The 27,007-nt window shown below is 47.5% G+C and overlaps 2 protein-coding genes across 5 annotated transcripts in view; one reads left to right on the top strand and one right to left on the bottom strand.

Moving 5' to 3' along the window:
• The window catches only part of LOC310659137 (acrosin-like), a gene marked incomplete at its 5' end in the record, with an annotated part of 36,738 nt that extends 16,897 nt beyond the window's left edge, over positions 1 to 19,841 (bottom strand). The window contains one exon of the mRNA XM_083402287.1: positions 19,798 to 19,841. Coding sequence (XP_083258413.1) covers positions 19,798 to 19,826 — 29 coding nt within the window. The remainder of the gene's footprint in view (positions 1 to 19,797) is intronic.
• On the top strand, positions 1,049 to 26,739 carry LOC310659102 (acrosin-like). Of its 4 annotated transcripts, XR_014502636.1 has the most exons (6): positions 1,049 to 1,193; positions 1,796 to 1,996; positions 4,376 to 4,650; positions 5,815 to 5,960; positions 6,296 to 6,423; positions 7,747 to 7,858. XR_014502636.1 is itself a non-coding variant. In XM_083402174.1 (5 exons), exons 1-5 carry the CDS (start codon positions 1,084 to 1,086, stop codon positions 8,302 to 8,304), a joined length of 1,290 nt encoding a protein of 429 aa, XP_083258300.1. In that variant the 5' UTR covers positions 1,054 to 1,083; the 3' UTR covers positions 8,305 to 8,570. The 4 variants fall into 4 exon arrangements, 3 of the variants coding, with proteins under 3 accessions (XP_083258300.1, XP_083258299.1, XP_083258298.1); XM_083402174.1 differs by lacking the exon at positions 6,296 to 6,423 and having other exon boundaries at positions 1,054 to 1,193; positions 7,747 to 8,570; XM_083402173.1 differs by lacking the exons at positions 1,796 to 1,996; positions 4,376 to 4,650; positions 5,815 to 5,960; positions 6,296 to 6,423; positions 7,747 to 7,858 and adding exons at positions 20,686 to 20,886; positions 22,868 to 23,151; positions 24,253 to 24,398; positions 25,420 to 26,739 and having other exon boundaries at positions 1,062 to 1,193.
• The last annotated feature ends 268 nt before the right edge of the window (positions 26,740 to 27,007 follow it).

The following is a 27,007-nucleotide window of genomic DNA, read 5'->3' as shown; positions in this document are numbered from 1 at the left end:
ATGAGGCCCACAGAAGGCCCACGTATCCCTGGTCGAGGGATCCCACGCCTGCCCACTGGCTTATAGGATTCAGGACCAGCTTTCAGCAACAAAGACAAGCGGTGGGTCTTTCCTCCCACCCCATCCCCTTGACCTGTTGCACTGGGTAGATGAAGCAGGCAAGGAGTTTCTTTGGTGTAACCCCTTTGACCTCAGTGGAGTTTACTGGTGAATAGACATAAGAACCTAAGAAGAGGCTGCTGGATCTGACCCATGGCCCATCTGGTCCAGCTTCCTGTTCTCACAGCACATACCCCTCAACCGTCACACTTTCAGCAGGACATCCCAGAATTACAAAAGCCATTCCAGCTTCTGATTGGATCCCAGGATGTCCCGATTTTCAGAAATTGAGCCTGGATGCTATTTTCAACAGACAAATCACAGCTATGTCTTCTAAAAGATGTATAGTTACTTATCTCTTTGGCCCGGGGAGGGGGGCGTGTCCCATAACTCCTTACCTTTCTCTCATGAAAAAAGGGACATCCTCAGGAAAAATGGGACATTCCGGGATCAAATCAAAACCTGTGTCAGATCCTGTAAATCCAGGACTGTCCTTGGAAAATGGGGGTCCCAGAGAATCCGCTGTTGTACACAATTTGAGTGTGCATGGGTAATGCAGGGCGAAAGGGGCACATGGAACAGAAAGGAGCCCTTTGCACACACAACTTGTCTCTAGAACATAGGCACAGTGCCAGTGCCTCTCTTTCTAGGACTATAATGGGTGCCTTGCCTTGGCACTCTGGCACTCTCATAGGCACAAGGAAGGGCACCCTGTGCTGCAAAGAATGGATGTTGCAGTTGGCCAATGCCTGCAGGGATAAGCATGACAGGATGCCCACTCCATGGGGCAGAAAGTCGGGTGCAAGCCTTACTCTTTCCATGCTTCTGGACACATAAATATTTTTCTCAAACGGAAGGGTTGTTGAAGAGAAGAGAAAAGAAGAGAAGAGAAGAGAAGAGAAGAGAACTTGCGATGATGTCAGACTCTCCACCTGCTGATCTGACAGATCTTCCGTTTTGTGATGTCATGGATTCCAGGGAAACATGGAGGAAGCAGCAACACCTGGAGCGGGCAGAAGGATGGGGTGGTGGCTCCTCCCTGTTCTGGCCCTCGCTGCTTTCCGCCCCACCCATGCCGAAGAAAGCACCTGCGAGTAAGTGGGGAGAGAGGCCAGACGTGGGGAGGAGGCAGGAGGGGGAATCCCACCCAACAACTCCTTCTGGATGTGGTTTTAAAGAGGACCATGGCTGACCCATGGCTGCTCGCACGCCCCTTCATTGTGGTGGGTCGAAACTAGCGTGCAAAGACAGAGTCTGTTCTCAGAGGGCATGTTCCCCCCTCTCTCAGAATACTAGAATCCATCTGGGTCACCCAAGGAAGCGGAATGGGGGACCAGTCAGGGGGACAGGCAAAAGGAAATATTTGTTTTCTAGAAAGAGGACAGAGGGAGGGTGGGAGAAAGAGGTAGAAAATAGCTTACTAATTTGGATTTGCTGAACAGTCCATTTTTGCCTCTGGCCCCACCCACCACTGAGATGTGGCCCTCAGAAGACAATGTGGCCCCTGGCCTGGAAAAAGTTCCCTCCTCCCTGGGAGTGATGGGCATTTGGGAGGCATCCAGAAGTGCAGCTGGACACCTCCAGTTTCATCCCTCTCTTCCCAAGATGGCCAAGAGGAGGGGCAAAGTGGGGGGAGGTGATATATATGCAATGGCTCTGATCCTCTGTAGATGGCAATCTGTTTCTTGCTTTCCAGCGGAGTCTGCGGAAGGCGTCCCATGGCAGGCAGCCATAGCCTCCTCCGGATTGTGGGCGGCAGCAACGTTCTCCCTGGAACGTGGCCCTGGATGGTCAGCTTCCAAGTCGTTACACGGAAAGGATACGTCAATTTCTGTGGAGGCTCCTTGATCAGCCCTCGATGGGTCCTCAGTGCAGCCCACTGCTTTCAGAAACCAAAGTAAGCAAAGGGTTCCCAAGAAGTGTTGTCACGGGGTCTGCAAACCTGGCACCCAGGGCGGGGGCATCTCATGGGAGCAGAGTCTCACCTTCTGCCTTCAGACGGGTGGCTGCTGTCAGCATCGCAGGGCATCAAAACTCAGAGTCATCCTCTTAGGACAATGGAATCAGAAGCCCAGGAAGAGCCCTGCTGGATCAGAACTCAAGGTCCAGATAGTCTATTGCAGGCATGTCCAACAGGTCAATCGCAATTGCCTGATCTTGGTCGATCGTGGGCTGAAACAAAGCAGCAGCTGTTGATAGAGGTGGATTTGATAGCAGCTTGGTCGATCGTGGGCTGAAACAAAGCAGCCTGGAACAAAGCAGCCGCTGTTGCTGCTGCCACCATTCTCATGCAAGTCTGAGCTCCTCCTTCTCCAGCCGAGCCTTCTTCCTCCAAAGTCAGCTTGCCTCCCTTCCCCACCACCCACTCTGCGCCCTGGCAGCGGGGAGAGAGAAAAGCCCTGTGTGCTTCTACTATCTCCTCTGATCCATGTAAAGTAATGTAAAAACACACCGTATTTTTCACTCTATAGGACACACCGGACCATAAGACGCACCTTGTTTTAGAGGGGAAGAACAGGGGAAAAAATCCTCCCCCTCTCTGCTCAACGCCCCTTCAGCGAAGCGGCAGGAGAAACAGAGCCCCTTCCATTTCTCCTCCTGCTTCGTTGAAGGGGTGCTGCGCAGAGAGGGAAAACTTTGCAGCGCCTCTCCAGCAAAGCGAAGCCTGGAGAGCAAGAGGGATTGCTGTGCACCAACCCCTCTCGCTCTCCAGGCTTCAGTGAAGGAAACCGAAGCCTTCGGAGCGCAGCAGGAGTTTCCACTGCGCTCCGGAGATTTCAGGCAGCTTCAGCGAAAGCAACGTGAAGCCTCCGGAGCGTGGCAGGGGCACTCCCTCTGCGCTTCGGAGGCTTCATGTTGCTATCGCTGAAGCCAAGGAGCCTGCATTCGCTCCATAAGACGCACACACATTTCCCATTAATTTTTGAAGGGGAAAAGGTGCGTCTTATAGAGCGAAACATACGATAATTTGACTCTTCTCACTTGTTTAGTTACTTGTCCAGCTGGTAACTATTTGGGTTTGTCATTATGATATCCAAACTTAACTACTGCATTTGTGAAATGTTGTTGTTGTTGTTTAGTCGTTTAGTCGTGTCTGACTCTTCGTGACCCCCTGGACCAGAGCACGCCAGACACTTCTGTCTTCCACTGTCTCCCGCAGTTTGGACAGACTCATGTTTGTAGCTTTGAGAACACTGTCCAACCATCTCATCCACTGTCGTCCCCTTCTCCTTGTGCCCTCCATCTTTCCCAACATCAGGGTCTTTTCCAGGGAGTCTTCTCTTCTATTTCATTTGTGAAATAGAGATTCATTTATTTATTTATTTCATAAACTTAAATGACTTCGGAGGGTGGTAAATCACTGCCAGTTTTTGATAGTGGATAGTAGATCACAACCAACTTGAAGTTGGACGTGCCTGGTCCAGCGGTTCTCCTGCAAAACTTGAAAGGACACTGGGACTAAGCTGGCCCCCTCCTCTTTGATTCATGTTTCTGGGACACATCCTATAGGTTCTTTCAACTATGAAGTGTTACTGAAGTTTTCAGTTTCAGGCCCACAAATCTGCAAACTGGACAGGACTTTCTGGAGTTCTTTTGAGAAACTTTTGCTCCAGAATTTGATGAAAAGTCAAATTTATTACACTTAAAAAAAGGAGAGTAATTGGCATATTTACTAGAGGTTTTAAACAAAATTAATGAATAGCAATGTTTGTAAGAATGCATGCATTGGGGTAAAGTGTCCTGTAAAATGCAATATTTCATGAAAAGAGTGTACATAAGCAATTGGTTTGGGGGCAAATTGCTCTGCAAAAATGTGTACATTAAGAGAAATTTACAGTAAAACAATGATGAATTTTTATGAGGACTTTTTAAAAAATGATGCGGAGAAGATTAGAAACATGGTAGGAACCAAAACCAACACCCCAAATGTAATTTCCAAAGATTTCACTCCACCCCTTCAGCAAAGTCATGGATCAAACCAACTCTTCATCGCTCCACTCATAACGCCGCCCCAGTTTGATCAGGGACCACCAATAAGTAAGTTGTTTGTGTTTGGTTTTCCAGATCCACCTGGTGGCATTATGCGAGAAGGGAGATGTGCAGGTCAGAACCAAATTGGGGAAGGGGAATGGGGCAAAGGGCGTTGAGGCCTGCCTGCTCCCCTCTATCCTCAGACCCAGCTGTGCTCCCTGTACTCCAACATCCAGCCAACTTCGACTGACCTTCATTTTGTTCAGGAGCACAGTCCCCAGCCTGTGCGTGTTCTTTGTTCCAGGGACATACCATGGATAAGAATGTCGATTGGTGCCAACCGCATCTCCGACCCCGGCCCCGATGCCCAGAGGCGCTCAATCAAGAGGCTGGTGAACCACAAGCTCTACAGGCGTGATTCTGACAACAAAATACACAACGACATTTCCTTGGTGGAGCTGAACGAGCCAGTCAACTGCACGGACTATATTCAGCCAGCCTGCTTGCCGGATGACAACGTGGCGGTTTCCTTGCTCAAGCACTGCTATGTCAGCGGTTTTGGAACCATGGACCCGAAAAGTGAGATCTGCAGGGAAACCAGGCCCCCAGAAGGAGTGGCCTGGCTGTGTGCCTAAAGTAAATTTGCAGACCACACCTTCCCTGCTGATCAGTTTCACCAAAGAAACATAATAGCAATGGTAGTCAGGGTGTAAATTATAGTGGCCGCAATCACAGTCTAGAATTTCGATTCCTGCGTTGCAAGGGGTTGGGCTGGATGACCCTTAGGGTCCCTTCTCACTCTAGGATTCTAAGTTGGTAGTTACGGTTGGGCTGTGTACATCAGAAGCCCTGAGTCTTAGGGGTGAGACAGGTGTGTGCGTGTTTCACAGGGCAGAAAGGAATAGAGATGGTTGGTTTTGAGAGCCATTCCACTTCACAGCTTCAGGGCAGATCACCTTCTCTAAACATAGATGCTTGCCCCCAGAACTCAGCTCAGTAATGATGGCTTTGCATGCAGAAGATTGAGTTTCTGAGTAGGGCTGGTGGAAACTCCTGTCTAACGCTGCTGCCGCTCAGTGTATGCAGTACTGTCGCTCAGTGTATGCAGTACTAGGACAGATGGAGAGATAGGGAGGGAGGGATGTGGTTTCAGGAGGAAACGGAGAGTTTTGGGCAGGTGGCGCTGTGGGTTAAAGCCTCAGCACCTAGGGCTTGCCGATCGAAAGGTTGGCGGTTCAAATCCCCTCGGCAGGGTGCGCTCCAGTTGTTCGGTCCCAGCGCCTGCCAACCTAGCAGTTCGAAAGCACGTCAAAGTGCAAGTAGATAAATAGGGACCGCTTACTAGCGGGAAGGTAAACGGCATTTCCATGTGCGGCTCTGGCTCGCCAGAGCAGCGATGTCACGCTGGCCATGTGACCCGGAAGTATCTTCGGACAGCGCTGGCCCCCGGCCTCTTTGAGTGAGATGGGCGCACAACCCTAGAGTCTGTCAAGACTGGCCCGTACGGGCAGGGGTACCTTTACCTTTAAGGGCCCCTAGAAACCTGGAGCTCACCCTACACTGCAGCCTGATGTACCCTTGTCTCTGATCTCACCCCCAGTCCATCAACTAGGTTTTAGGGGGGGTGATATTGCTGCACCTGCCTTCATGTCTCTCTCCTTTAGTCCTGGGGGTGCAGGTGGGATGGGGAGTGAAATCTGAACTGAGACTCCCCCTTCCCCCACTTTCCCTTTCTGCTCTCAGCGGGGGAAAAGCCCGATATCATGCTGGAAGGTTCTGTTGACATCATCCCCACGACGACTTGCAGCAGCCCGGTCTGGTGGTCCAAGCTGATCCTCGAGGAGAACATCTGCGCTGGACGCTTGGAAGGAGGCGTAGCTACATGCAAGGTGGGTGAAGCTATGACAAAATCAAGGCTACGGGTTTGGCTTGGGGAGCGAAACCTTCTGGTGCTCCTGGAACAGCAGAGCTCTTGCTCTGAACATGCAAAACTTCCCTGCAATTCAGCCTCCAGCATCACAGGCAGTAGCTGTGAGAGAAGAAGGCCACTCCAAGGACAAATCCTTGGAATGCTGCAACTGGCCTGAGCAGAAAATGCAGGGCGAGATTCACCAGTGGAAAACTTGTCATAAGGCATTCGCATAAACATGAATGTCCTCCTTGGAGTTCAGGGGTCTTCCTTAACAGACACAGGGCAGATGAAGATGATCCCCTTTGCCCTCAGCATCCCTCCAAGCTCTGCTCAAGAGGTCGCCACCCTTAGCATCTGGACTCAGAAGGCGTCACAACCCACGTAGGGGCCATTGTCTCACTGGTGGATATGAGTCCTTTACTGCCCAAACCACCAAAAAGGTCAGCTCAATTTTACGTTAGATATGTTAGTTTCTGTTTGCCACTGTGCAGCTGCTTAGAGTCACAGGACTCTGCTTACATTCCAGAGACAGTCCAGGCTGTTGGAAGTCTCATGGGAAGCGAGAGACGGGATGTGACGTTAGTGGTTTCCTGTTCCTTTGTTCCTTTGTTTGAGATGCTCTCTGCTCTCACAGAGAGAGGATGTATTTTTCTTTGCTCTCTGCGTAGCTTAGTAATAAAGCACAGCATGTAGCCATAAATCTCATCACTTCCGTATGCTGCTGGAATCTCTGCTGGATGCAAATGTGCCTGAGGCCTCCTCAAAGGCTCAGGTCGTTAATTATTCGTCAGGAGGAAAATGAGCTTTATCAGCTTAGCCAAGCGGAGATCCTGACAAGAGATTTGACAAAAGAGAAAATCCCACAGTGTAAGGGTGTCACCAACAGTGGCCACATTTCTGGAGATACTGCAAGAGACTGACGGTGGTGTTTTAGTGGTGAGCATAGCTGCACTCCAAACAGCTGACCTCGGTTCGGTTTTTGGCAGACACAAAAAGCCCTTCTTTTTCCTGGTTGGTTCGATGTGGTGCTGAGAAATCTAAGGTTGCTGGTTCGATCCCCATATGGGACAGCTCCAAAGAGTTGGACTAGAGCAGGGGTAGGCAACCTAAGGCCCGGGGGCCGGATGCGGCCCAATCGCCTTCTCAATTCAGCCCACGGACGGTCCGGCAATCAGCATGTTTTTACATGAGTAGAATGTGTGCTTTATTTAAAATGCATCTCTGGGTTATTTGTGGGTCATAGGAATTCGTTCATTTTTATTTTAATATAGTCTGGCCCACCACATGGTCTGAGGGACGGTGGACCAGCCCATGGCTGAAAAAGGTTGGTGACCCCTGGACTAAATGATTCTCAGGGACCCTTCCATCTCTGCGATTCTATGACCCATAATATGCAGAGCAGGGGCTCTGTTTCTGAGCTACAGCCTTCCCTTAGATTAGATGAGCTTCCTTGGAAGTTCACCTAGGCCAACATCGGCTCAATGGATGGTCCAGGGTGCAGGATGCAACTCTGTGATGATTCCAGCTCTTTGATTTTGCAGCTCCCAACACCTTCCAAAGCGCCAGTCCTTACACATTGCTTCATTCTGCCAACAGCAACAGATTATTTGCACAAGCAAAAATGCTGTTACAGGTGCAACACAACAGCCGGAGTTTTCATATGACATCTTCACAAACCTTTCCTCTTACAAAGCTACACTTCTGAACCATCTGGCTGTCAGCACGCTCCTCCTCACAGGAGCCTTTTTCTCTCCCGCTTGCAGGGCGACAGCGGTGGCCCCCTCATGTGCCGGGAGCAGAGGTCTGAACGCTACTGGTTGGTTGGAATCACCAGCTGGGGACCGTCCTTTTGCGGCCAGCAAAAGAGGCCAGGGGTCTACACCTCCACACAGTTCTACCTTGACTGGATCAGGAAGACGACCAAAGAGGACTTTTCCCTACCCAGCCACTCACCGCTAATGGCAGAGGCCCAGGCTACGCCATGGCCGCACCCACCTCCAAGGCCACAGCCCCAACCGGGACAAAATGGGAATTTGCTATATCCCAGGCCCCCTCCAACAGCCTGGTACACGAACAGGCCTTGGCCACCCCCCAAGACCCGCCCTCAGCGTCGTCCTGTGGTCTGGTATACGAACAGACCCAACTCACGCCGTACACGGTATAGGCAGCGGGTAAGGTGGCGTCTGAGGACAAGGGCCCCAGCTTTGCACGCACAGATTTACAGGCCGTGGGTCATGATTCCCACACCCCCACCATGGATTGAGTTCCAGGCGCAGGAGCCACCCGGGAGCCAAGTTTCTTACAATGGAAATGGTCCCTAGCTCAGCCGCTGGAAGAGTAGCAGTCGAGGGCTGATAAGGAGTGCTAGGCTTGGGTGGCAGTGCCAGGGGTGCCCATGGGCATGGTGGGTGGGCTGCCCCTGCCAGATCTCAGAGCCCACAACCGGTCCTTTGCTGGTTCTGGCTTGAATATGAAGTTGCATCCAAATGGGGACTTAATGCTGCAAACAGCTTGTTGGTGACACTTTTTAACAAAATCAAAATATCAAAGTTCTCAAACTGAATAAAACCACGAATGAATGGATAAACAGTTGTGTGTTGGTGTGCTGCTTTTCGCAACCCAAAGCAACAGCTCTCCTGAATCATGCTTGGGAGGCTGTAAGGTGAATTATTTGTGTCACCTGCTGTGATCTGCTTCTGTTATTTGAGCTGCAGATCCAGGCTGTTCCCAGGGTGCTGCAATGCTCTATTGCCTAAGGCAGGCCTACCTGCACCAGGTGAAAGGGATTCCTGAAGTCATGGTGCTCCCTGGGGTTGCAGCCAAACCTCATTTTCCAGCCACAGGTGCATGCTTGAAAGTTCCAGGTCCAAACAGTTTTGTTTCTCTCCCAGCTCTTTCCCGGGCAAAATCTGCATTTTACCACTGAATTGGAGGCAATTGTTTCCAGCAATTCAGCAATAAAATGAGGGAGAACCAGGACAACCCCCCCCCAAAAAAAAAAAAAACCTTGCTTGGACACGGAGCTTTAAAGCCCGACCATAACACATCACCAAAGGAAGTCAGGAGGTGGCCTGAATGCCCTTGAGCCAGTCACTGCCCCTCAACTTAAGCCTACTTCAAAAGGCTGTTTTGTGGGTTAAGGGTGGAAAGGGAGAATCATGTCTGCCACCATGAGCAACATGGGGGTGGGCATGAGTGAGATAGAAATGCAATAAATAAAGATATTGTTATGTTCTGAGCTTGGATCCTAGAGCAATAGGCAGGTAGGGTATGTGAGATAAGAAATGAATCTGGTGCGCTTCTGCTGCCACTCAGCTTGCAGGACTTGTAGCAGAGTAAACACAGCGTATGCTCTTGTGTGCAAGCATGCTGGAACAAAGAGTCTGTAGGCGGCTTCTCCTCTAATCTAAGAAGCTTTATTTATGTACAGCAGCAATAAATCAGAATCTCCGGAGACGGCATCATGTCTCTCTTCGTCTCAGTCAAAACCGAAAGCAGACTGAACATAGAACAAAGAACAGATCCCCAGATGGAGACCACACACCCCCAGTGGGCAGGACGCAGACTCTGAGCTGTTTAACCCTGTAAGCTCCTCACACCCCCTCTCGTCCTGCACTGCTGGGGGCATGTAAGCATACCACTTACCCCAAAAGCAACCCTGCACAGAACTCACTCTGTCTCTGGAAGCTCAAAGGTTTAGTAAACCCATCTGCCAGATTCTGCTGGCTTGGAAAGTACTTCAGATTCACCAAGCCTGTCTGGACACTCTGACACACATTTTGGAAACGTATGTCCAAATGTTTGGTTCTGGACTTGAACTGTCTAGACTCTGCTAACTTCAGACAGGGTTGATTGTCTTCCCAAACAGTGATGGGCTAACAACAATCCCCACAGATTTCTTGGACCAAACAAGTGTAAAACTCTAGTTCCCTACAAAGCTCTGACAATGCACTGAACTCAGCTTCTGTAGAGGAAAGCGCAATGAGACTTTGCTTTTGGGACTTCTACCCAACTAGAGATTCCCCAAACTATATTACCATCCCAGACATGGACTTCCTGTCTTCCAGATTTGCCCAATCACTGTCAGTCCAGCATGTGAGCTGTGAACACGACAAGGGTGCCCAATTTCCCCTTTACTTTTTATATCGGTCCTGGAGGTGTTGCTGAATATGATTAGAAAGGACCAATTGGTTAAGGGGATACAGGTCAGAGCTAAACAATATAAATTAAGAGCATTTGCAGATGACCTGGTTTTGACGTTGCAGGAACCAGAAGCTAGTGGGAAAAAAGCCCTAGAACTGATTCAAGAATTTGGTCAATTGGCAGGTTTTAAATTAAATAAGACAAAAACTAAGGTTTTGACAAAAAATTTGACAGAAATTGAAAACGAAAGATTTCAGAAAGAAACAGGTTTAACAGTGGTGAAGAAAGTAAAATATTTGGGAATAACTATGACAGCAAAAAACGGGAACCTATTTAAAGATAACTATGAGAAATGCTGGACGGAGATAAAAAAGGATTTAGATATATGGTCTAACTTGAAACTCTCACTACTTGGACGTATCGCTGTAATCAAGATGAATGTATTGCCAAGAATGCTATTTTTGTTTCAGACATTGCAGATTATTGATAAAACTGATTGTTTCAAGAAGTGGCAAAAAGACCTTTCTAAATTTGTCTGGCAGGGCAAAAAGCCAAGGATAAAATTTAAAATACTAACAGACGTTAAAGAAAGAGGGGGCTTTGCCCTGCCAGACTTGAAACTCTATTATGAAGCAGCAGCGTTTTGCTGGCTGAAAGAATGGCTACTTCTTGAAAACACAGATATATTGGATTTAGAAGGGTTCAATAATGCATTTGGTTGGCATGCATATTTATGGTATGACAAAGTTAAAGTGCATAGAATGTTTAAAATTCACATTGTCAGAAAAGCACTGTTCAATGTTTGGAGCAGATACAAAGATCTTTTGGAAAACAAAACCCCAAGGTGGTTGTCTCCAATGGAAGCTAAAGCAGTAAAAAGACTCAATATGGAGGCCAATTGGCCAAAGTATTGGGAGATTTTAGAACAGGATGGTGACAAATTCAAATTGCAGAGTTTTGACAAACTAAAAAGTAAAGTCCGAGATTGGCTTCATTATTATCAAATAATGGAGGCATTTAAAATGGACAGAAAAATTGGCTTCCAGGTGGAAAAATCAAAATTGGAAACAGAACTGTTAGAACCCAAAACAAAAATATTGTCTAGAATGTACAATTTGCTGCTGAAATGGAACACACAGGATGAGGAAGTGAAATCGGCTATGATTAAATGGGCTCAAGATGTTGGTCATAATATAATGTTTGCTGACTGGGAAAGGTTGTGGACCACTGGAATAAAGTTTACGGCATGTAATGCCTTAAGAGAGAATATAATGAAAATGATTTATAGGTGGTACATGACACCAGTCAAGCTTGCAAAAATGTATCATATGTCTGATAACAAATGCTGGAAATGTAAAGAAGCAGAAGGTACCTTTTTTCACCTTTGGTGGACGTGCCCAAGGATTAAGGCTTTCTGGGAAATGATTTATAATGAATTGAAAAAAATATTTAAATACACATTTAGAAAGATCCCAGAAGCCTTTCTCCTGGGTATGGTAAACCAACAGGTTCAAGGGAAGGACAGAACTCTTTTTATGTATGCTACAACAGCAGCAAGAATACTCATCGCGCAGTACTGGAAGACGCAAGATCTACCCACGCTGGAAGAATGGCAAATGAAGCTCATTGACTATATGGAACTTGCAGAAATGACTGGCAGAATCAGAGACCAGGGAGAAGAGATGGTGAAGGAAGACTGGAGGAAATTTAAAGACTATCTACAGAAGCATTATAAAATTACGAACGTTTGAGGTTATCAGATTGAGTGTAAAAGAATGTTATTATAAAAATGACAATGTTAAAGAAAGTATATTTAGGAAGTCATAGGGAAATGTAAGGATAAATAAGACAATAACATTAATCTGAACCAAAGATACGCCAGAGGGAAAGAGTTTACTACCAGAATATAAGACCTAGAATACAGAGTGGGAAGGCATGGGGAAGTCGCAGACTTAAGTTAATGCTGAAGAATACAATGACACAATATTTGTTTTTAATTCTTTTATTTTTACCTTTTTCATTTTTCTTTTTGTCTTTGTACAATGTATGTATTGTTTTTCTTTTGCTATTTTCTTTTTGATGTGTTTGTTGATTTGTTTTTTGTTTGTTTATTGAATGTGGAAAATAAAATATTATTTTAAAAAAAAGCATGTGAGCTGTGCTTCATCCTCAGCTGACAGTTTGAGACAGAAATCTTTGGTATCCTGCAGGTAACGCAGCACCCTCTTGGTGTCAGCATCGCCCTTGAGCCAGTGCCACCGACTGGACTCATCCGCTTCAGCCCCGACTGGGCCAGGCGAGCTGGGGTAGCACTTCCAGAGACCACCTTCTGCACAGGAACAGGTCAAAGTGCTGTGGACTCACAACTCAGAGTTGTGAGCACCAGATTCACTCCTGAAGACAGTCGTTGCACAGCAGAGTACAGCAGAGCATAAACCACTCGGAGAACAGCTCTGTAGAATAACTACTTTTATTCTATCTACAACTATCATACAAACTATATACAGAGCTAAATGGAGAAGCTGGACTGCACTGAGTGTCTGCAGCTGCTCTTAGCAGCAACCTTATCTATACAGAGATAACACTCTCTCTCTCACTCTCTCTAACACTCAGTCTCTCTCTTTGATGTGAGGCTGGAGTGGAATAAGTAGTGAGCAGAAACCGCCCCCTCCCCTCTGGAGAATCAGCAGAGAACATCAGCAGATTCTTGGAATGGGAGGGGTGAAATCTTCTCACTTGATACCATTCCAGGCACTCACACTTGGCTTTGTAGCCTCCCTGCTGAGCAGATTGGTAGCAAACACTATGTCTGGTCTGCTCCACTGGGAGAGATACAACAGACTACCCAGATATGACTGAAAGATCTCAGCATTTTTGAACTCAGCACATTTCCCAAGCTGTCTGTCTTTCACATAGCTCATCTCCATGGGTGTTCTGACCCCTGCACATTCAGGCATTCTGAATTTCTCAAGCAACGCTCAATCTTGCCTTTCTGACTGAGCAAGAAGCTTCCATCCTGGGTTCTATCAACCTGGACGCCTAGGTAAATTTTCACTGGACCTAGGTTTTTGAGTAAGAAATGTTTTCCAAGCTCTTTGGCAAAACCTTGAACCTGCTTCTCGGTCCTGGCCACGTAGATTATATCACCCACAAACACCGAAACTAGCTCCTGTGACTCTCCTGACCCCTTCAGGTACAGGCAGCTACCAGCAAGACTCCTCTTGAAACCCATGCTCTGCAAGGCTTCGTTCAGACTCAAGTTCCAGTTCCTCGCCGATTGTTTCAGACCATAAATGGACTTGTGGAGCTTCCATACTTCATCTGGCCTATTGCCCTCAAACCCTAGAGGAGGGAGCATGTACAGATCCTCCTTCAGGTCTGAGTTCAAACAGGCAACATCCACATCAAAGTGATGCACCTAAGCTAACAGCATGTGCATAGTTTCACTTCTGGAAGTAGGAGCATACGCTTCAGTTTAATGCAGCCCCTTCCGCTGTGTGAACCCTCTGGCTACCAGTCTAGCCTTGTACTGTGGTTCTCCAGTTGCGGTGGGTTTAAGATGGTAAACCCAACGACTGCTCATGGCGTGCTTGCCTGCTGGCAGCATCGTGATGGAGAACATGCCTAGAGACTCCATTGAGCTCAGCTCTTTCTTCATTGCAAACCTCCACCCCTTGGTCCCTGGCTCATACCCACAAAAAATCAGCACTTGGCCTAGATCGCAGCTTTTCACTGTTGCCAAAGAAGCGGCCAGGTGGTGGTGTGATGACGTGTCTCTTTCGGTTTTCTTGGGGCCTCTCTGAGCCTTCCCATGCTTGGCAGCACCTCTAATCTGGTTGCCCTGGGAAACGGCCTTGGAGGCTTCCTGTGGCTCCACTGGACACTGTCTAACCAGATGGGAATCAGAGCCACAACGAAAACAATGACGAGGCGAAAAAGCTTTCACTGTTTCTTCACTTCTCCCTGCACCCCCCACACACACACCTGGATGCAGGACAGCCTGGGCCTGCTTGCCCTCCATCTTCCTGCCAGCGTTGTTCCTCATCACACAACCTTCCCGAGATAAACTCTAGCGCCGGCTGCCCCGCTGGCATGGTCTCCAAGGTCAAACACAAATCCTCATAGCTTTTATACAATGAGCTCAGAAGAATGTAGAATGTAAACTTTTAATTCTTCAGGGAAGGCCACATTGAGCTGCCGCGGTTTACTGAACGCAGCCAGCATACGCATAATGTGGTCTCTAACAGGTTCTCCAGGATGTAGTTTCATCTCAAAAAGACTCCTTGTCACGTGAATCTTGGCCCCTGCTGTAGTGCCTAGGTGCACTCTCTCCAGAGCCTGCCAGATTGCCTGTGAAGTCCCTAGCCCATCAATGTGGGGCAATTGGGAAGAGTCCAAACTGAGCACCAGTTGACCCATCATTCTCTGGTCTTTCCTCAACGCAGCAGTGGCTGTTACTCTTGCAGCTGCAGTTGCACCAGCTGGTGCAGGGACTGGGGCATTCTGCGTACAGTTCCAGAGCCCCTTGCCTGTAAGCCAGGCCCTGACTCTTCGGGACCAATCCTCCCAGTTGTGCCCCTTGAGCCCCTCAAATGGGACATTGAAGGTCTCCTGAGCCTCTGCCTTCTTCTCCCTCGGAGCTTAGCCTACTCATGCTCCTGCCAGCCAGTCCTTGAAGAGGCGATCTCCAGCAAGGTCCTTCTTCACCAGCGAGTTTCACTGCCTTGCCTTAAGCACACAGCATGGCAGGATCTCTAGCTGGACTTCTCTGCAGCTCTTCACACACAGACACAGCACAGGCATGACTGAAAACCTCCATAACCTGTGAGATAAAGAATGAATCCAGTGCACTTCTGCTGCCACTCAGCTTGCCAGACTTGTAGCAGAGTAAACACAGTGTGTGCCCTTGTGTGCACATGTAGGAAATAGGAGTCTGTACGCAGCTTCTCCTCCCCGTCCCTTTAAACCACTATACTAGACCTTAAAAGTAAAACACAGAACTTAGAGGAAGCTCAGAAAAAACTACAAAATGAAAATAGAGAGTTGAAAAGGGAATGCGATAAGATAAGGAAAGAAACAGCAGATCTGAAAGCGCAGCAGGATTCAACTTTGGACTCTATTGCGATGTTGCAAATGCAGAGAAGGGAGAATACCCTAAGATTCAGAGGACTAACAGAGGACGCAGAGGAAATAATTGAGAAAAAAATCTCAAAAGAGCTAGCAGCTTGGTTAGACCTAGAAGAAGCAGAAGTAGCACAAAAAATAGAAAAAGCATTCAGAGGCTTTTTTAGCTGCCGTGTCATGTTTGTCTATGCTAACCTTATACTTGAGGACTTGCCCTGACATGTCTGTTTATGTTAATATATAACCCTTCACCTTTTGACATTTTATTGATGTAAAAATGACGTTTTAGTGACACTGTATGCAATGTCATATGGGGAACCGTGGGAAGTTTTAAAAGTGAATGCCACCCCATGCTCAGGGTTCTTACTGACGTTTGAACCTGTTGCGCAACAAATAAATAAGCCAATGCAATTCTGGGCTGCATCAATAGGAGTATAGCATCTAGATCAAGGGAAGTAATAGTGCCACTGTATTCTGATCTGGTCAGACCTCACCTGGAGTACTGTGTCCAGTTCTGGGCACCACAGTTCAAGAAGGACACTGACAAACTGGAACGTGCCCAGAGGAGGGCAACCAAAATGGTCAAAGGCCTGGAAACGATGCCTTATGAGGAGCGGCTAAGGGAGCTGGGCATGTTTAGCCTGGAGAAGAGGAGGTTAAGGGGTGATCTAATAGCCATGTTCAAATATATAAAAGGATGTCACATAGAGGAGGGAGAAAGGTTGTTTTCTGCTGCTCCAGAGAAGCGGACATGGAGCAATGGATCCAAACTACAAGAAAGAAGATTCCACCTAAACATTAGGAAGAACTTCCTGACAGTAAGAGCTGTTCAACAGTGGAATTTGCTGCCAAGGAGTGTGGTGGAGTCTCCTTCTTTGGAGGTCTTTAAGCAGAGGCTTGACAACCATAAGTCAGGAGTGCTCTGATGGTGTTTCCTGCTTGGCAGGGGGTTGGACTCGATGGCCCTTGTGGTCTCTTCCAACTCTATGATTCTATGATTCTATGATTCTAAATATCTCTGTCTACTGACGGCCATTTTGCTCCGGTTTGTGGCTGGAATCTCCTTCCTTTCTGGCCGGGAGCACCTGTGGGCTCTGCCCGACGAGCTGGGATGTTGAGTAACTTCACAACCTGGAATTTTCCCTTTCAGTTTCGATGTTCTAACCGTATATTTATCTACGCATTTCCATTCTTTCTTAAGTTTTTGATTAGATTGTAATCTAATTGCTGTCGTCATTGTTGCTAGTTCAATAAATTCAGAAAAATTAAATTGCCAATCTGCCACTGATGGTACTTCCTCTCCTTTCTAGTTTTTGGCAATAAATATCCTGGCAACAGCTGTTATTGGTAAAACCTATTGGTGTTTCACAACTTTCTGACTTGTTGCAGGACCTTAGCCAGACCTAGCAGAGTAAACGCAGAATCCACGGAAGCAATTGGCGACTTGGCTGCAGACAGGATAGACAAAGCAGGAACCAGGAACTTGTAGTTAGGTGTTTATTATATACAGTGGACTATTTACAGGAACAGAACACGGATCTTTTGCTAGCTCTCTCTGACACGACTCACAACTCCTACACTGACACAGAACTCTGAACCTCTGAACACTGAACTAACACATTCCAGTTAGCAGGCCATTAATTATCACTCTCTTGAGAGAGCTTGACCAATCAGGGAGCTGTCTCCATGTCTCTGTTATCACCAGGCAGACTTACTCCTTCACAAGACCTTCTGGCTGTCTACCAAACCTTAATTGACTCTGTGTGAGTAGCTGCACGTACACAGATTCCCAACAGCTGTTGTGTATAGAAAGATTCTTTTCTTGTCCTTGGGGATATCACTTGTCACTATTCCTAAGAGGAATGCTTCCGGTCTTTTTTCAAAGGTTATTTTAAACCTTTTTTTTTTTAACTCCTCATAAATATTTCCCCAAAACTTGTTAATTTTAACACATTCCCACCAAACATGATATAATGTTCCCTCTGATAACTTACATCTCCAACATACATTCAGTGGTAATTTATAAATGTTTGCTGATTTGGCAGGAGTCATGTACCACCTGTAAAGCATCTTCATTATATTTTCTTTAATAGTATAACAGATGGTAGAATTAATGTCATATTTCCAAAGCCTTTCCCATTGATCCATCTGTATCGCATATCCAAAATCCTGTCCCCACTTAATCACAACCTCTTTTATCTCTTCATCTTTAATTTCTCATTCTAGTAGCAAATTATACATTTTTTTACAATGGATTTTGCAGTAGTTCTATATAGAATTTTGACTCTTCTTTTTGAAATCCAATTTTCTTATCTGAGTGAAATTGATCATTGTTGGTGGTATTGTAACCAGTTAGTAACAATACTGTTTGATTTCTTTATATGATTTCAGTTTTTAAAAAAATCATTTTTATTGATTTTCCAATAAAAACAGCCAATCAACATGTCCACATCATAACCCAATTAAAAACTAAAAACTAAAATAAAAAAGACCAAATTGTAATCCAAATTTTGATTATTATTTTTTCCGGGCTCCCCATAGTTTGGACCTCTGAAGCATATCTCCAAATCTTCAGTCCTGCCTCCTCTTATTGTTTTCATATTTTCCACATCCCAGTATTAATGCTTTAAAGTTCTTCGTCCTTGGCTCTGCGATTCTCAGTCATGTCAAAAATCATATATTCTTTCGTCTGTCGAACACAGCTTTATTTGTGTGTGTATATATATTTTCAACTGTTTATTTGCCAGCGCAGCTTTCCCTGACTCCATTCCAATCTTCCAATCCAAGCTGTTGTCCAAGTCTATCATCTGAAGTTTAATGACGCAGCAACTCCCAAGTTGTTAAATCATTCCAATCCGGACTGTTGTCCAAACTTTTCATTTGAGATTTAATAACATAGTAACTTCCACATTGTTAGGTTCTTACTGTAAATTGTTGAGCATACTGTTTGCAATATTGTATTGTAAAAGAACTGTATTCCACAGATATAAGTCATTTGGCGATCATTCAGCCTCTCAGAGACCACAAAATTCCCCCTCCCGGCCCTAGAGGGGGGGGCTGCCAGACATCCATTCAGCCTTCTCTCTCTCTCATAATGAAAAACTTCTGCAAACAGCTGCACTATATGTTGTCCCAAATTGTTATCTCAAGTAATTACAAAGGCAGCCAGCAAATATTTCCTGCTTCCCTCGAAAAAGGGAGGAATTATCATTTTTCTGTGCTGCATCATATTAACAAGCGCCATCTTGTTTCTTCTTTTATCTTTATCAAGTCTTTCAAGTCTAAGTAAAGCTGTGCAGTTGAGTACTTAATTATAGATAGAAGTCAATCTGTAAGGTAAAAGGTAAAGGTACCCCTGCCCGTACGGGCCAGTCTTGACAGACTCTAGGGTTGTGCGCCCATCTCACTCAAAGAGGCCAAGGGCCAGCGCTGTCCGAAGACACTTCCGGGTCACGTGGCCAGCGTGACATCGCTGCTCTGGCGAGTCAGAGCCACACACGGAAACACTGTTTACCTTCCCGCTAGTAAGCGGTCCCTATTTATCTACTTGCACCCGGGGGTGCTTTCAAACTGCTAGGTTGGCAGGCGCTGGGACCGAACAGCGGGAGTGCACCCCGCCGCGGGGATTCGAACCGCCGACCTTTCGATCGGCAAGCCCTAGGCACTGAGGCTTTAACCCACAGCGCCACCCGCGTCCCGAAGTCAATCTGTACTCTTTTTTTAAAAAAATAGGTTTCTTAATGAGGCTTAGCATAGAAAACCAATTGTAGATGTTAAGAAGAAACAAAGACATACCAAACACCTCCATAATCCACACGCCATTATGAGAATTTCTTTGAGCTTAAATTTGAACACCAGGAACTGTACAGTTCTGCAGGTTTTTCCTTAGTCTTCTTTGACCCAGATGATGTCTGTTTATTGTCCAAATCCAATCATTTTATCAAACAGGTATTTCCAGCTATGAGAATGACATCGGAGAGTGCCAGCCATGTCGTGCTCTGGGTCCCAGTGCCCTGCCACTTGCACCTTGATGCAAGCTGACAATCTTGGACAATCTGTGGGACTGCAAGACATTCCTCCCCCACCCTGGGGAGTCTGCCAGGGCTAATTACTCCCATCTCAGCCCTGAATCACCGGCACGGCTGGGATCCAATTGTATGGGAATCAGCCATTTCCCGCTGCCGGAAACAGGAAGCTGAATATGATTTCAGTTTTACCTGTCCTTGTTTTCTTTTATTTTTATAAAATAAAAATGTTACCCCATTTATTCCATATTTTTCTTTTTTATCAAAATCATCTCTAATGGAGCAGCCCACCATGGGGTCTTTGGTTCTAGTACGTTTTGGTACTTCCTCCATACTTTAAATAAATAATTCTCTTTCTAGGACTCTAATGGGTGCCTTGCCTTGGCACTCTGGCACTCTCATAGGCACAAGGAAGGGCACCCTGTGCTGCAAAGAATGGATGTTGCAGTTGGCCAGCGCCTGCAGGGATAAGCATGACAGGATGCCCACTCCATGGGGCAGAAAGTCGGATGCAAGCCTTACTCTTTCCATGCTTCTGGGCACATAAACATTTTTCTCAAACGGAAGGGTTGTTGAAGAGAAGAGAAGAGAAGAATAGAGAAGAGAAGAGAACTTGTGATGATGTCAGACTGTCCACCTGCTGATCTGACAGATCTTCCGTTTTGTGATGTCATGGATTCCAGGGAAACATGGAGGAAGCAGCAACACCTGGAGCCAGCAGAAGGATGGGGTGGTGGCTCCTCCCTGTTCTGGCACTCACTACTTTCTGCCCCACCCATGCTGAGGAAAGCACCTGCGAGTAAGTGGGGAGAGAGGCCAGACGTGGGGAGGAGGCAGGAGGGGGAATCCCACCCACCAACTCCTTCTGGGTGTGGTCTTGAAGAGGAGGGGCGGCACAACTGACCCCATGGCTGCTCGCACTCCCCTTCATTGTGGTGGGTCAAAACTAGCGTGCAAAGACAGAGTCTGTTTGACTCTGAATCTCTCTCAGAATACTAGAATCCATCTGGGTCACCCAAGGAAGCAGAATGGGGGACCAGTCAGGGGGACAGACAAAAGGAAATATTTCTTTTCTAGAAGGAGGACAGAGGGAGGGTGGGAGAGAGAGGTAGAAAATAGCTTACTAATTTGGATTTGCTGAACAGTCCATTTTTGCCTCTGGCCCCACCCACCACTGAGATGTGGCCCTCAGAAGAAAATGTGGCCCCTGACCTGGAGAAAGTTCTCTCCTCTGTCTTAAGAGCCTGGGAGTGATGGGCATTTGGGAGGCATCCAGAAGTGCAGCTGGACACCTCCAGTTTCATCCCTCTCTTCCCAAGAAGGCCAAGAGGAGGGGCAAAGTGGGGGGAGGTGATATATATGCAATGGCTATGATCCTCTGTAGATGGCAATCTGTTTCTTGCTTTCCAGCGGAGTCTGCGGAAGGCGTCCCCTGGCGGGCAGCCATAACCTCCTCCGGGTTGTGGGTGGCAGCAATGCTCTCCCCGGAACGTGGCCCTGGACGGTCAGCTTCCAAATACTTACTTATACGGGATACTTCAGTATCTGTGGAGGCTCCCTGATCAGCCCTCGATGGGTCCTCAGTGCAGCCCACTGCTTTCAAGAACCAAAGTAAGCAAAGGGTTCCCAAGAAGTGTTGTCACGGGGTCTGCAAACCTGGCACCCAGGTTGGGGGCATCTCATGGGAGCAGAGTCCCACCTTCTGCCTTCAGAGGGGTGGCTACTGTTAGCATCACAGTGTGTCAAAGAGCCATCCTCCAGTGCTATCCAAAGAAGTTGTTGACCTTTTTTTAGGATTGAAGTTGTTGGGCTGTTTTATGATTTTACCCCAAAGTTAGTTGTTGAGCTCTTTTTTTTCAGAATTCAGAAGCCCAGGAACAACCCACATCAATGGCAGGACTGATCTGAAATAGAGATCAATTTGTTTCATAGAATCATAGAGTTGGAAGACACCACAAGGGCCATTGAGTCCAACCCCCTGCCAAGCAGGAAACACCATCAGAGCACTCCTGGCATATGGTTGTCAAGCCTCTGCTTAAAGACCTCCAAAGAAGGAGACTCCACCACACTCCTTGGCAGCAAATTCCACTGTCAAACAGCTCTTACTGTCAGGAAGTTCTTTCTAATGTTTAGGTGGAATCTTCTTTCTTGTAGTTTGGATCCATTGCTCCGTGTCCGCTTCTCTGGAGCAGCAGAAAACAACCTTTCTCCCTCCTCTATGTGACATCCTTTTATATATTTGAACATGGCTATCATATCACCCCTTAACCTCCTCTTCTCCAGGCTAAACATGCCCAGCTCCCTTAGCCGTTCCTCATAAGGCATCGTTTCCAGGCCTTTGACCATTTTGGTTGCCCTCCTCTGGACACGTTCCAGTTTGTCAGTGTCCTTCTTGAACTGTGGTGCCCAGAACTGGACACAGTACTCCAGGTGAGGTCTGACCAGAGCAGAATACAGTGGCACTATAACTTCCCTTGATCTAGATGCTATACTCCTATTGATGCAGCCCAGAATTGCATTGGCTTTTTTAGCTGCCGCGTCACACTGTTGGCTCATGTCAAGTTTGTGGTCAACCAAGACTCCTAGATCCTTTTCACATGTACTGCTCTCAAGCCAGGTGTCACCCATCTTGTATTTGTGACTCTCATTTTTTTTTGCCCAAGTGCAATACTTTACATTTCTCCCTGTTAAAATTCATCTTGTTTGTTTTGGCCCAGTTCTCTAATCTGTCAAGGCTTTAATGAAAACAGCAGAGGTAGATGAAAAGTCTAATTTATTACACTAAAAAAAAAGAGAGATCAATTGGCATATTTACTAGAGGTTTTGAATAGAATTAGTGAATAGCAATGTGTGTAAGAATGCATGCGTTGGGGTAAAGCGTCCTTTCATGAAAACAATGTACAAAAACAATTTGTTTGGGGGCAAATTGCTCTGCAAAAATGTGTACATTAAGAGAAATTTACACTAAAACGATGATGAATTTTTGCAATGACTTTTTAAAAAAATGACACGGAGAAGATTAGAAACATGATAGGAACCAAAACCAAGACCCCAATTTCCAAAGGTTTCCCTCCACCACTTCAGCAAATTCATGGATCGCCCCAGTTTGATGAGGGACCACTGATGAGCAAGTTGTTTGCATCTGGTTTTCCAGATGCACCTGGTGGCATTATGCGAGAAGGGAGATAATAATAATAATAATAATAATAATAATAATAATAATAATAATAATTTATTATTTATACCCCACCCATCTGGCTGGGCTTCCCCAGCTACTCTGGGCGGCTTCCCCCAAAAATATTAAAACACTGCAATACATCAAACATTAAAAGCTTCCCTAAACAGGGCTGTCTTCAGATGTCTTCTAAAGGTCTGGTAGTTGTTGTTCTCTTTGACATCTGGTGGGAGGGCATTCCACAGGTTAGAACCAAATTGGGGAAGGGGAATGAGGCAAAGGGCGGTGAGGCCTGCCTGCTCCCCTCTCTCCTCAGACCCAGCTGTGCTCCCTGTACTCCAACATAAAGCCAACTTCAGCTGACCTTCATTTTCTTCAGGAGCACAGTCCCCACCTTGTGCGTATTCTGTGTTGCAGGGAAATACCAAATATCACTCTGTCGATTGGTGCCAACCGCATCTCCGACCCCGGCCCCGATGCCCAGAGGCGCTGGATCAAGAGGCTGCTGAACCACAAGCAATACGTGCGCTTCTGGAACAAAACCTACAGCAAAATACACAACGACATTTCCTTGGTGGAGCTGAACGAGCCAGTCAACTGCACGGACTATATTCAGCCAGCCTGCTTGCCAGACGAAAGTGTGGCGGTTTCCAAGCTCGGGCACTGCTATATCAGCGGTTTCGGCATCATGGATGCGACAAGTGAGATCTGCAGGGAAACCAGGCCCCCAGAAGGAGTGGCCTGGCTGTGTGCCTAAAGTAAATTTGCAGACCACACCTTTCCTGCCCATTAGTTTCACCAAAGAAACGTAATAGCAATGGTAGTCAGGGTGGAAATTACAGTGGCTGCATTTTTGGTCCTGAATCTTGATTCCTGCATTGCAGGGGGTTAGGCTGGATGACCCTTAGAGTCCCTTCCCACTCTAGGATTCTAAGTTGGTAGTTACGGTTGGGCTGTGTTTGTTTTGAGAGCCATTCCACTTCACGGCTTCTGCGCAGATCACCTCCTCCAGACATAGATGCTTGCCCCCAAAACTCAGCTCAGTAATGATGGCTTTGCACGCAGAAGATTGAGTTTCAATCTCTGGGTAGGGCTGGTGGAAACTCCTGTCTAACGCTGCTGTCGCTCAGTGTACGCAATACTAGGACAGATGGAGAGATAGGGAGGGAGGGATGTGGTTTCAGGAGGAAACAGAGTTTTGGGGTGCATTATAAAACTTCTGTATTTGTGAAAATAATGTACAAAAATGCATTATATTAGGGGAAATGGCTTTGCAGAAAGGTTTCTCTTAGGAGAAATTCGTATGCAAATGCCTGGTGAGTTTTTTAAAAAATTCAGAAACCGATGCATGAACAGGGAGATCCAAACTAAAAATAGAAAAATAATGAGGAGAACAGCAGTTGACAGGTTAACCCATCACAAGTGAATCCCAACAAATTCTCTGGGATTTACTCTGGAAACAATAGAGGAACGAGTGAAACACTAAAGACTGCATTTTCTTGAGACCCCAGGGGGTTTGCCATATTGGTCCCAATGTGTTTTGTTCTAAAGGGGGAGGAGAGATGTGGTTTCAGGTGGAAACGGAGTCTTGGGGTCTTCAGGATCCCCCAGAAACCTGGAGCTAACCCTACTCTGCAGCCTGACATACCCTTGTCTCTGCTCTCACCCTCAGAGATTAGGGGGGGTGATATTGCTGCACCTGCCTTCATGTCTCTCTCCTTTAGTCCTGGGGGGGCAGGTGGGGTGGGGAGTGAAATCTGAACTGAGCCTCCCCCTCCCCCACTTTCCCTTTCTGCTCTCAGCGAAAAAAATGCCCGACATCATGCAGGAGGGGGCTGTTGACATCATCCCCAGGGCGACCTGCAGCAGCCCGGACTGGTGGTACCACTATATCCTCGAGGAGAACATCTGTGCTGAAAACTTGCAGAGCGGCACTACTATGTGCCAGGTGGGTGAAGCTATGACAAAATCAAGGCTATGGGTTTGGTTTGGGGGTGAAACCTTCTCATGCTCCTGGAACAGCAGAGCTCTTGCTCTGAACATGCAAAACTTACCTGCAATTCAGCTTCCAGCATCTCAGGCATCAGCCGGGAGAGAAGAAGGCCACTCCAAGGACAAATCCTTGGAAAGCTGCAGCTGGCCAGAGCAGAAAATGCAGGGCGAGATTCACTTGGCATAAGGCATTCGCATAAACATGAATGTCCTCCTTGGAGTTCAGGGGTCTTCCTTAACAGACACAGGGCAGATGAGGATGATCCCCTTTGCCCTCAGCATCCCTCCACCTCTGCTCAAGAGGTCGCCACCCTTAGCATCTGGACTCAGAAGGCGTCACAACCCAAGTAGGGGCCGTTGCCTCACTGGTGGATATGAGTCCTTTACTGCCCAAACCACCAAAAAGGTCAGCTCAATTTTATGTTAGATATTTGCCAAAAGAGAAAATCCCACAGTGTAAGGGTGTCACCAACAGTTGCCACATTTCTGGAGATGCTGCAAGAGACTGACGGTGGTGTTTTAGTGGTGAGCATAGCTGCACTCCAAACAGCTGACCTCGGTTTGGTTTTCAGCAGACACAAAAAGCCCTACTTTGTCCTGGTTAGCTCGAGAGTGGTGCTGAGAAATCCAGGGTTGCTGGTTCGATCCCCGTATGGGACAACTGCAAAGAGTTGGATTAGAGGATTCTCAGGGACCCTTCCAACTCCGCGATTCTATGACCTTCAAGATGCAGAGCAGGGGCTCTGTTTCTGAGCTACAGCCTTCCCTTAGATCAGATGAGCTTCCTTGGAAGTTCACCTAGGCCAACCATCAGCTCAATGGATGGTCCAGGGTGCAGGATGCAACTCTGTGATGCTTCCAGCCGGAGTTTGCATATGACATCTTCACAAACCTTTCCTCTTACAAAGCTCCGCTTCTGACCCATCGGGCTGTCAGCACGCTCCTCCTCACAGGAGCCTTTTCTCTCCCGCTTGCAGGGCGACAGCGGCGGCCCCCTCATGTGCCGGGAGCAGAGGTCCGAACGCTACTGGGTGATTGGAGTCACAAGCTGGGGACCACCATTCTGCGGCCAGAAAAAGAAGCCGGGGGTCTACGCCTCCACGCAGTTCTACATCGACTGGATCAGGAAGATGACCAACGAGGACTTTTCCCCACCCAAAAAACCACCGCTAATGGCACAGCCCCGGCCTACGCCACGTCCACGCCCACCTCCAAGGCCACCGACTCAACCAGGACAAAATGGGAATGTGCCATATCCCAGGCCCCCTAAAGCAGACGGGGTCACCAGGCCATGGCCACCCCCCAAGACCACTCCCCAGACCCCTCCTATGGTCTGGCCCACCACCAGACCTTCACCACCCCACAAGACCACCTCCCAGACCCATCCTGTGGTCTGGCCCACCACCAGACCTTCACCACCCCACAAGACCACTCCCCAGACCCCTCCTGTGGTCTGGCCCACCACCAGACCTTCACCACCCCACAAGACCACTCCCCAGACCCCTCCTGTGGTCTGGCCCACCACCAGACCTTGGGGACCCCCCAAGACCACCCCCCAGACTCATCCCACGTCCTGGTCCACTCCCAGGACCAACTCCCATCCCACATGGTGGCCCAAAGGAGGGCATCCCAGGCGCATTATATGGTACATGCCTCCCGGAACGAGGCCCACGGGACTGGGCGCCTCGACTCCCCCCCAGCGCCCAATCTGGGGCCTAACACCTCCTCCATGGTCCATGAGGCCGATAAGGTGGCATCTGAGGACAACTGCCAACTTGCAGCATTGGCATGGGCAGATTTACAGGCCGTGGGTCTCAGTTCGCAGGCCCTGGGTCACAATTCGCACACCCGCACAAGGGATGGAGTCCCGGTCGCTGAAGCCGCTGCAAAGGCAAGTTCCAGCACCACCCGGGAGCCAATTGGAAGTGGTCCCTAGCTCAGCCGAGGGCTGATAAGGGCTGCCAGGCTCGGGTGGCAATGCCAGGGGTGGGCATGGTGGGTGAGCTGCCCCTGCCAGATCTCAGAGCCCATGACCTGTCCTTTGCTGGTAACAAACTAAATGCATCTTCTCCCCATTTGATTTTCTTCTTCTAACTGCGCCCATAATGGATCACGTGAGCAAAATTCATCTCATTGCCTCGCCACCGTTTCCTCAGAGTTTCTCAACCTGGCTTGAATATGAATTTGCATCCTAATGGGGGCTTAATGCTGCAAACAGCTTGTTGGTGACACTTTTTAACAAACAAACAAAAAATCAAAGTTGTCAAAATGAATAAAACCATGAATGAATGGATCAACAGGTGAGTGTTGGTGTGCTGCTTTTCTCAACCCAAAGCAGCAGCTCTCCTGAATCATGCTTGGGAGGCTGTAAGGTGAATTATTTGTGTCACCTGCTGTGATCTGCTTCTTTTATTTGAGCTGCAGATCCAGGCTGTTCCCTGGAAGCTGCAAGGCTCTATTGCAAACTTTCTTCAAAGAGGGCCAGATTTGATGCAGTGAACATGCTTGAGGGCCGACCAAGGTTGCTGAGCCTTTTTTTAGGATTGAAGTTGTTGAGCTTTTTAG

Source organism: Podarcis tiliguerta, assembly GCF_965153285.1.
Source record: "Podarcis tiliguerta genome assembly, chromosome: 10".
NCBI classification, from domain to species: domain Eukaryota; kingdom Metazoa; phylum Chordata; class Lepidosauria; order Squamata; family Lacertidae; genus Podarcis; species Podarcis tiliguerta.
The sequence above is the reverse complement of the archived record's forward strand: the minus strand, read 5'-3'. Positions and strand labels throughout refer to the sequence as shown.